This window comes from Alosa sapidissima, chromosome 6 (genome assembly GCF_018492685.1).
Source record: "Alosa sapidissima isolate fAloSap1 chromosome 6, fAloSap1.pri, whole genome shotgun sequence".
In the NCBI taxonomy this organism is placed as follows: Eukaryota; Metazoa; Chordata; class Actinopteri; order Clupeiformes; family Clupeidae; genus Alosa; species Alosa sapidissima.
This window is the reverse complement of record NC_055962.1, coordinates 7,356,513-7,366,512: the sequence shown is the minus strand read 5'-3', so window position 1 is coordinate 7,366,512 and position 10,000 is coordinate 7,356,513. Positions and strand designations below refer to the sequence as shown.

At 44.4% G+C, this 10,000-nt stretch overlaps 1 protein-coding gene across 1 annotated transcript in view; it reads right to left on the bottom strand.

The window, feature by feature from the left end:
- LOC121710984 (dynein regulatory complex protein 1-like) overlaps nucleotides 1–4,863 on the bottom strand; it is a 10,251-nt gene extending 5,388 nt beyond the window's left edge. Inside the window, exons 1-8 of the mRNA XM_042094223.1 lie at nucleotides 4,599–4,863; nucleotides 4,222–4,306; nucleotides 3,854–3,966; nucleotides 3,474–3,657; nucleotides 3,082–3,219; nucleotides 2,490–2,576; nucleotides 2,270–2,392; nucleotides 1,702–1,841 (exon numbers count right to left, since the gene is read on the bottom strand). Coding sequence (XP_041950157.1) covers nucleotides 1,702–1,841; nucleotides 2,270–2,392; nucleotides 2,490–2,576; nucleotides 3,082–3,219; nucleotides 3,474–3,657; nucleotides 3,854–3,966; nucleotides 4,222–4,306; nucleotides 4,599–4,726 — 998 coding nt within the window. The 5' untranslated portion in view covers nucleotides 4,727–4,863. The remainder of the gene's footprint in view (nucleotides 1–1,701; nucleotides 1,842–2,269; nucleotides 2,393–2,489; nucleotides 2,577–3,081; nucleotides 3,220–3,473; nucleotides 3,658–3,853; nucleotides 3,967–4,221; nucleotides 4,307–4,598) is intronic.
- Nucleotides 4,864–10,000: the final 5,137 nt, after the last annotated feature.

Genomic DNA, 10,000 nt, shown 5'->3' with positions numbered 1-10,000 from the left:
CTTTATTATGGGTGCTTCTAATCCAATACACTTTTGGTCAAATTCAGAAGATTGCTCCTCACTGTCCTCTATGTCTAAAGCTTAGAATCTAAACTGTTAGTTCTGTGTAATGACTCTCTCTCTGTATATATGACTGTATACAGTCATTGGTTTTGTGTGTGTGTGTGTGTGTATAGAAAAAGCAGTTGATGGGCTCATGTTAACTAGCACCAGGGAGGGCTGAGGAGGAGCTCAATAGATTAACTACGCTGCTCTATCTTGGTTAGTAGTCAATAAGAATCATTGCGCAAACTGTCTGAGACTGGGTGATGCAAACTGTCTGAGACTCTGGGTGATGCAAACTGTCTGAGACTCTGGGTGATGAGACTCTGGGTGATGTAAACTGTCTGAGACTCTGGGTGATGTAAACTGTCTGAGACTCTGGGTGATGAGACTCTGGGTGATGTAAACTGTCTGAGACTCTGGGTGATGTAAACTGTCTGAGACTCTGGGTGATGAGACTCTGGGTGATGTAAACTGTCTGAGACTCTGGGTGATGTAAACTGAGACTCTGGGTGTAAACTGTGCATTGAAATAGCCGAAGGGGATTTTGTGCTTCATTATGGGTCTATTTCATCCAACACACAAATCTGCAAATTCATCAAACTGTTCCTGACTCTGCTGATATGGGATATCCTCTACGCTTTCCATTCTAAGCGTGCCCTCAGAAGAAGTAGCTGATGGGGTCATGTTCACCTCCACCAATACACCAATACAGATGCACCCATCCCAGTAACTGTCTGTTCAGTTTGTTGAAGTCATGCAAGTGCTTCTGCAGTTTGAAGGCCAAAACTGAGAGACTAAGGAAAAGCTATTTCCCTCAGGCCATTAGACTCCTCAACATGGACATGCCAACTCTTATGAACACCATGGACTCCATCCCATTTTAATAACATTATTATTATTATTATTATTATTATTATTATTATTTATTATTATTCGTGTCACTTTATTATTCTATTATTTTGAATGATTTATTATTAACTTCTGCTTTTAATCTTATCTGTTTACTTAGATTATTTCTACTTTACACAGTCATGAAGCTAACCAGACTTACATTTCACTGCTTGTTATATACTAATATAACTATGTATGTGATGAATATCTCCTCCAGGTGGAATGTAACGTCACCCATTCACAAACTCACTGGGACCCTTTACGTCATGGTTGTCACTAGTCTAGGTCATTTAAGATGTCTATGTCTATACTACACTGCACTAGCCTAGAAATCTAGACGCGCCCCTAGCGGCAGCAAATTACATTTGCTGCCAGGGCTAGTCTAGCAACTCTCCGTTGGCTTGTGAGCTCCAGAAATCGAAACTAAATCAGGCCAATGAAATCGTGTATAGAGTCGTTAGTCGGGCTTAACATAATGATTGATGGCAGAGTTGCAACGGTTTGGCTTTGAATTCCCTGCTACTTGAAAACAAATAAGATGGATGTTGCTGTTGGCGAACAGTGTGACACGAGTTAAGCTTTTATTAAGTTGGCAAACGTTTGAACTAGCCAACTAGCTCCGCTGGTGGGAAACGCATGAGACTCATAGCGCTGCCGCTGGTTGGAAGGGGTTTGTGGGGTGTGGGGTTGCGCTGGTTAGAAGGGGTTTGTGGGGTGTGGGGTTGCGCTGGTTGGAAGGGGTTTGAGGGGTGTGGGGTGGCTGACCTGGTGATCTTCCTCTTCTGCTGGGACTTGGTGATGGTGTTCTCCTCGTCACGCTTCTTCAGCACCTGGTAGTTGTACTCCAGCTTCTCCTGGTTCAGCTGGTACGTGGCCTTCATCTGCTGCAGCTGCTGCTGCAGGACCTGCAACACACACACACACACACACACACACACACACACACACACGCATGCATGCACACACACACGTACTGTCACATGCTTTCAGAATTATTCTCAGGGATTCCCTAAACACCCTGGATATTGTATTGTCAATGAAAAATCAAAGAGCATTCTAATTTTGGGAGTAGGTTGCTGCTTTGACCCGTGCTTGTCCAAAAAAATGAAGGGGGGGGGGGGGGGACATACACACTCACCTTTGTCTCCAGATTGATCTCACATGTGTATGTACATGTACACATGTTTGTATATGTACATGTGTGAGTGTGACTGTGTGTGTGTGTGTGTGTGTGTGTGTGTGTGTTTGTGTGTGTGTGTATGTACATGTGCGTGAGTGTGTGTGTGTGTGTTTGTGTGTATGTGTGTGCATATGCGTGTGTGTGTGTGTGTACCTGCACGTCTGTCTCCAGCTTGGTCTTGATCATGTTGTACTCCTCTGCATCCTCCACCCTGAGCTTCTGGAGCAGCGCCTCAAACTCCTCCACCCGACCGATCCTCTGAGACAGACTCTCTGCCTGGATGGACAAGAGAGAGAGAGAGAGAGAGAGTGTGTGTGTGTGTGTGTGTGTGTGTGTGTGTGTGTGTGTGTGTGTGTGTGTTTTGCGTCCTTACCTCTTTATCTCCTCTGTCTTTCCTCAGCTTTTCCCATTTCTGAAGATTTCCCTCCATCAGAGCTTTATGCTCCTGGTTGAACGAGCCCTAGAAGACAGACACAGACACACACACACACACACACACACACACACACACACACACACACACACACACACCCACACACTTAAACACATATAATCAATAGGCACGTGGAATATTAAGCAGGTGAGGCTCTGCTTTGCAACCTAACCAGTCAGTGCTACTCTGGGTGCCACTAGAGGGCAATGTTGACTAAGTAACATAAAGTAACATCTAGGTCAGCATGTGCACCTCTGCTTGCTTGAGTATCTTGGATGTGATGCTTGTGTGCTTGTTAGTGTGACTGGAGAGCGATGGAGTGTATGTGGGTGTGTGAAGGAGGAGATAGAAAAATGTGTGTGTGTGTGTGTGTGTGTGTGTGTGTATGTGTGTAGTTCTATCTCTTTAATCTCCTTTGAAGGTGTGTGTTTGTGTGTTTGCATGTGTGTGTGTGTTACCTACATATCCTTGATCTCTTCTGTGTGTGTGTGTGTGTGTGTGTGTGTGTGTGTGTGTGTGTGTGTGTGTGTACCTCTATCTCCTTAATCTCCTCTCTGTAGGAGATGAGGAGAGTCTTGACCTGGTCCTCCATCCTCTCCACCATAAGGTCCACCTCATCCGCCTGCCGCTTCAGGTCTCTCACGTACCTGTCATCAGACACCTTCAGCTCCTACACACACACACACACACACACACACACACACACACACACGTGTGAACTCACATGCATACAGTATACCGTACACACATCTGATGTGTGGTTGTACCTGCTGAAGTTTGTTGATGAGTTTGTTCTTGTCCTCCATGAAGGTGGCACAGAGCTGCATCTGGCTGTTTAGGGCATCTCTGATGTGCGTGTGTGTGTGTGTGTATGTGTGTGTATGTGTGTGTGTATACCTGCTGCGTGTGTATGTGTGTGTATACCTGCTGCAGTTCATTGATGAGTTTGTTCTTGTCCTCTATGAGGGTGGCACAGAGCTGCGTCTGGCTGTTGAGGGCATCTCTGAGCTCCTGAGGGATCTCGCGCAGCCTAGCCCCCGTCCATCTCTTACTGATCTCCTCAAACTTCTCCAGGCTGGACTTTGCCTCCGCCTCCAGCTTCTCCAGTCTGAGCACACACATAGGGGTGACACATAATACACATAAAAAGAAAGAGAGAAAGTGTGTGTGTCTGTGCGTGTGCGTGTGTGAGTGAGTATCAGACTGTGTTGTGTGTGTGTGTGTGTGTGTGTTTGTGTGTGTGTGTGTGTGTGTGTGTGTGTGTGTGTCTGTGTGTGTGTGTGTCTGTGTGTGTGTGTACAAACCTCAGTCTGCGAGCCTCTTCCAGCTCATCCCTCTTGAGTGATTCGCGTGCGTCTGCTGCCACCTGGATGTTGCTCACCAGTTCTGTTCCATCAGTCTGCAGCCTCTGAATACGCTGTAACACCCACACATAATGTGTAATAACAACACCCTCATACAAAGCTAAACGTCTAAAACTGACACCTCACTCACATTCACATTTTATTGACAAATTATGCATGGCTCATGTACGCTTCGCATGAGCAGACTTCCCATCAACATATGCTAATTTCACAACCATTAATACACCAAGTCAACAACCTACAGTTTAGGCATAGCCTACACACAGTTAGATCAATAATTGCTCTAGGAAGTAAACGACTAAAGTTACCAGTTTGCTCCGGTCCACTTGCTCTTGGCTTTTGGCCTCTTCCCTCTCTTCAACCTCCTTGCTTGACCCCTCTCCTTGTTCCTGTCTGCAATATGCATTTCTTTAGTGCCGTGCTTATGAGTGAAATTATGAAATCCATAAGAAATGCATGGGAGATACAATTGCAATACAATAGGCCTAACAGAGGAAAGGCACAAAAATCCTACATCATCCTTACTCCTGACAGATGCAGAAGTTCAGGTTTTTAAGTTAAGTCTGTCGTAAATCATCGATGATTATATATATACAGGCTATAGAAGTAGCCTATAAACAACACTAAAGATATCGATAAAAATAGTAGGCTGGTTTGGCCTATGTTAACTAAGGCTAGCATCTACCTTTTCTTGGCTTCGTTTCGCGCAACAATCCGGAGCCGGCGAGCTGCTATCCTCTCCTCTCGATTATCAGACAACACAGACGGAGCAGGGACGTCTGCACACTGGGGATTGTTTCCTTTTTGACTCATGATTACCTTTGCTGGACCGTTGCCAGTTAGGAAAAATGTATTTTCACATTATTTTGCTAACGTTACGATGTAAATCGCCCAGGATGCTTCAGTTGTTGTAGAAGCTACTTAATTTGTTGTTGTCCAGGTTGCTAGGTTACCACATCTACAGCTGCAGTTCCTTCTGGTGCTGTAGCGGCGCTGTGATGGGAGAGATTTTGGCTTTGAAGACGGCACACATTGGCTATGTTTGCTACAACTGTAAATAACATTGGCTGAAGAAGCACTCATTGTCATGCACGTATGAAATTACAGCAATGGCCCAATTTAGCCAACCTCGCTTGGCCACGTTCAATCGCGGTTGTGCACACTGAGCTTACGTTTTTGGGTGAGACCACACATCACTTACGTACGACGCAACGCTAGACGTGTGTCAAGTGTGATATGTAGGCTAGGTGAGTATTTACATTGCAGCAATTTAGCTTTCGGCGTCGGTGGAGTGGCCAATTGGCAAACTAAAACAAAAGATCTGGATATTCTTGGATCCATAACTCACACCGAAATTACCAGCTGCAATTTTTCAGTGCCTCTACAACCTGCTATTACCGCAACTCTGTGCCAATTATAGACACTCTCGTTTTGCTCTCTTAAGTACTTTAGGTCTAGCAGGCGTGTCTTGAGTCATCACCACCTTTGTTTCATTCTCACCTAGAGTTTTCAACCTGGTCTTTATGTAGCCTAATTCTCTTGTAACCCCTGGCCTACTCTAGACTTGACTCGAGCTTCTCCCCTCACTTGACCTTTCCTCCTTACTTTCTTAGTCTGTTTCAGTTTTCTACACTGCAGATCAATTATCGCATGGCGTGTGCAGTAGCTTATTCAGCTATCTAATTGGCTTAGCTGACCGTATCTCAGCTCAGAGAACAGCTTAGAGTCTCTGTCCCACACCCTGACTCCTGTCCCGGGCAGTCAGACAGCAGACCAGCACGTCCTGCCACGTCATCTCTCCCTCTCCAAGTGGACACAACACACTAATTTTTCAGCCAACAGTTAGGCTATCTTACAATATAATTGCAGCAACAACCAAGACGGCCTTGTTCACATGCAGAGGCTCCTGAGGTTACAAGTTTCCAATAGGCCAGTGGGATGCTCCTGAGATTTTGTAGTTCTAAATGTCATTAATATGTTTAATAAATGCTACTCAGTCAGTGTAGCCTACTCAGTCACAGGTGGCCTACAGTATGCATTCCTGTGTGCGTGTGTGTGACAGAGAGAGAGAAAGAGTGTGAGAGTGCATCAGGGGATTAGGTGCAGTCTGAGAACAGCACCTGCTGTGAGTGTACAGGTGAAGAGGTACAGAGACAGAGGGAAGGGGAGGTGGATTACTATTCCAACAGGCTTTGTTCTGTAAGACACGTCTGCACGGCAGCTTAAAACACTACCCTTAGGACACAGCACAGAGGCCCGCGTCAGACGTGAGACACAAGACATCCAGTTTGTGTCTGTTCCTATGAGCAGTCAACAGCAGGTACGTCCTCATCTTACTGTGTGTCGTGTTTGTAATGCATAATGGCATCCCAATATTAGGAAATAATACAGTCTATAATATAATATTGGAACATTTGCCAGCCAATCAGAGATTAGTGTTTTCCACTACTGTATAATCAGTGGTGTAGTCTAGTTAGCTGTAGTGGGTATATTGTGATGTAGTCTTGTTAGCTGTAGTGGGTATACTGTGATCAACCCCAAATGTTAATATGTATCCTTACCTATTTTAAGTGGTTATACTGAGATGGTGATGCTTTTTAAGTGGGTATACTGTGTAGTCCTGCGTATCGTAGTAGACTACACCACTGTGTATAATGGCTAATTGTGACCATTGCTATTGTAAGTGTAATAGTGTGTAAACAAAGAAAAGGAGAGATATTGACACATTTGGTCTCTATGCTCCCAAACATATTCTAATGTGCAGTGTTGTTTAGACCCTGTGAGTTTTATAGGGTGGGTAGTTAAAATCTCTTAAATTTCCCCTTGGGGATCAATAAAGTATCTATCTATCTAGTTCATTAGTTCACCTTTTATAGTAGGCTAACTGTGAAATTAGCTTACCTTTGGCCTACTCACCTTTGCTGAAGTAGACACAATGATGATAAACAGTAGGCTACATTTATATTGAAACACATGCCTGTCAAACAGACTATTGCGGTATAACTCTCTGTAGCCTATAGACTATGAATAGTTGTGCCAATATTCCCAGTCTCTGTTTGCTACATACTAGTTAGTTGAGCAGCTTTGACCTTAATGAAAGTGTATCTGTGTGCTAATGTAAACTGGGGTTAGGGTTGGGCTAGGGGTAGGGTAACCTGCATTGTGTTTGACTGTGCGACTCAGCGCTACACCTGCCCAGGGACAAATCTGCTGCTCCTCAGCCTGGGAGCCATGTGTGTTAGCATGGAAGCTAAAACCTATGGGTGCTAGCATCTGCTGCTAGCACGTCTCTTATGGTGTTGGGAGGGAGCTTTACATACTACTGCACAACAATTATACCGGCTGACTGCTGTTACACCTGTGTGTGTGTGTGTGCATGTGTGCTAATGTGTATGTACTGTATGAATGTCTCTAACTCTAATGCATGTCTAATACATGAGTCTGTATGTGGGTGTGTCTGTGTGTGTGTGTGTGTGTTTGTGTGTGTGTGTGTGTGTGTGTGTGTTTGTGTGTGTGTGTGTGTGTGTGTGTGTGTGCATGTGTGCTAATGTGTATGTACTGTATGAGTGCAACTCTAATGCATGTTTAATGCATGAGTCTGTATGTGGGTGTGTCTGTGTGTGTGTGTGTGTGTGTGTGTGTTTATGTGTGCAAATGTGAATATGCATATTGATTTGTAATCTATCACTGCAGCATGGCAGAGAAGAAGTCCAAGAAGCGGTGTGCTGCTGCAGCCGCCTCCACTGCCGTCCAGACAACTCCCCAGGCCCAGCCAGACCCTGAGGTGACGGCTCTTCTGGAGACCCTGATGAGCCGCACGGAGAAGGTTCTGGTGGAGACGGAGTCCCTTCGTGACTACAGCACCCACAACACAGGCGAGCTGACCCGTCTGCTGGCCGAGCTGAGCGCAGAGAACCGTGCCCTCCGGGAGAAGTACCGGGCCCTGGCTTGTGAGATGCAGGACGCTATGGAGGTCATGGAGGGGCTCCGCGACACCCAGTATGCGCAGGATTCCAAGACCAGGCAGGCCCGGAAGCTGAGCCGCCAGTTTTGAGGCAGCAGAGTCCTAGAGGCCAGTTCTGAGCTCCCAAACATGAGCTCCAAATGCCAACTATGACTGAAACTGTAAATCCTGTAATCTAAACTGTGAATATGAGACACCTGCAGGCAATCTAGTGTAACAGCAGGAGACGATTTCTTCCCCGTCCCTCCAGAGCCAACTCCTGAAGCCATGCCCAAAGATTTCTCTATGACTTTTCTCTGACTCTGTGAGATCATTGTGAGATTACAACACATGCAAAAATTATGTTTTTGATATGTGTGTCTCACTGGGCCAACTAAGGAGAACTAAAGAGAGAAGGCTGAGAGATCATCTTTGAGCACACGTGGATGATAAAATCATGAGCAACAAATCAGATTAAAGCAGATTTATGTAATATATGCATGTGTATATCTATAGCTATATGCTTATGTGTTTAACTTGCTGAATTGCTGACTTGGCACACAAAGATCTAAGTATAGTCTCTAAGAAAAACTGTCTGCAGCATTGTCCTCAGCTGTCCTCTAATCAAGATCTGATCTGCAACCAGGGAACTTCCTCAAAGATGAGTAATCTTGTCCACCCAATATTTTGGGTGTGCACCACACATAGAAAATAGCCTATATGGAGGTCACTGAGGATTGCTAAATGGGCTGGAAATTTGCAAGATCTGCTGAAATGGTTTAGAGAATCTTTAATTACACCGATAGATGACTATCATGAGAATACAAGATACAGAAAGAAACCATGAATGACCAATACACAAAACAATAAAAAAAAGCAAACAATTAACAAAGCAAAATACAATGATTATAAAAGTGCTGGGCTGTAGATAATGTGGAAAGAGTCATGCATTTGTTTGAGAATGGTGCTATTCAACTACAATTACTGTTAACATTATTTTTGCACTATCGAGGAAGAGGGTGTGTGAATACAAGGAAAATATTATGGCATTTATTTTGTACATTTAACTAATGTATAAGACTGTACAGCACTATAACAACTCTTGTTGATTATAATATAAATAAATCTTACTTTACTGGAGCAATTCTTGTTCCACTGTCACCCGACCACGACCTATAGCATGAGACGGATTACTACCCTAGACCTCTAGACCACTGTGTCTGTCCCTACAGAGACACAGACACACACACACACACAGATGTTTTGAAAAAGCCCAGTATGTGAAATATATGTTTATCTACCTTTGGAAAAACAGCCAAAGAAAACCCTGTGGTGTTTATGTTTACGTGTGTGTACATGTGTGTGTGTGTGTGTGTGTGAGAGAGAGAGGTTAGAGGCTCCAGTTCCTCTTGCTTGGGGTAACGTTGGCACAGGACGGGGAAGTAGGCCTACCACAATCCTGGCAGCCCCTCATCCCAAAATGAGCAGCTATGTGTGTCTGTGTGGGTGAATGTGACTAAAATAGCTCCTAAGCCCTCTTTCACACCCAGTGATTTGTGTGTGTGGGAACGTTAGTATTTAGAGTTTATGTGTGTATGTGTGTGTGTGTGTGTGTGTGTGTGTGTGTGTGTGTGTGTGTGTGTGTGTGTGTGTGCGTGTGCCCGTGCCTGCAAGTGTCTGTGTTGACAAAGTGCTAGTGTGTTTGTTTTCTGGAGTGGCTGGCGCACAAAAGAACATCAAGTTCAGAACTTGGTGAAGAGCCTATACTTATCCTATAGCTCTGAGTGTTCACTCTCAGAGTAGTGTCCAAGGATACTTTAAAGTTTAGCCCCAAAACTTTTTTTAAAATATGACAACAAAATGGCACTCAGCATTTATTGTTGTGTAGTCACATATCAGCTTAATTTAGAGTGTACTGTAAATATGACAACTCATTCTATGGGTGGTAATACAGTATATGTGTCATTCATAAAGTTTACAGGTCAAGGATGAGCACAATTCTACATTTTCCATGTCAGCATCGTCATTGGCATTTCATAGACGGAAATTAAACCTGATATCACTGTGTGCGTATGTGTTTGTGTGCATGTGTGTGTGTGTGCGTGTGCATGTGCGTGTGCGTGTTTGTGTGTGTGTGTGTGTGC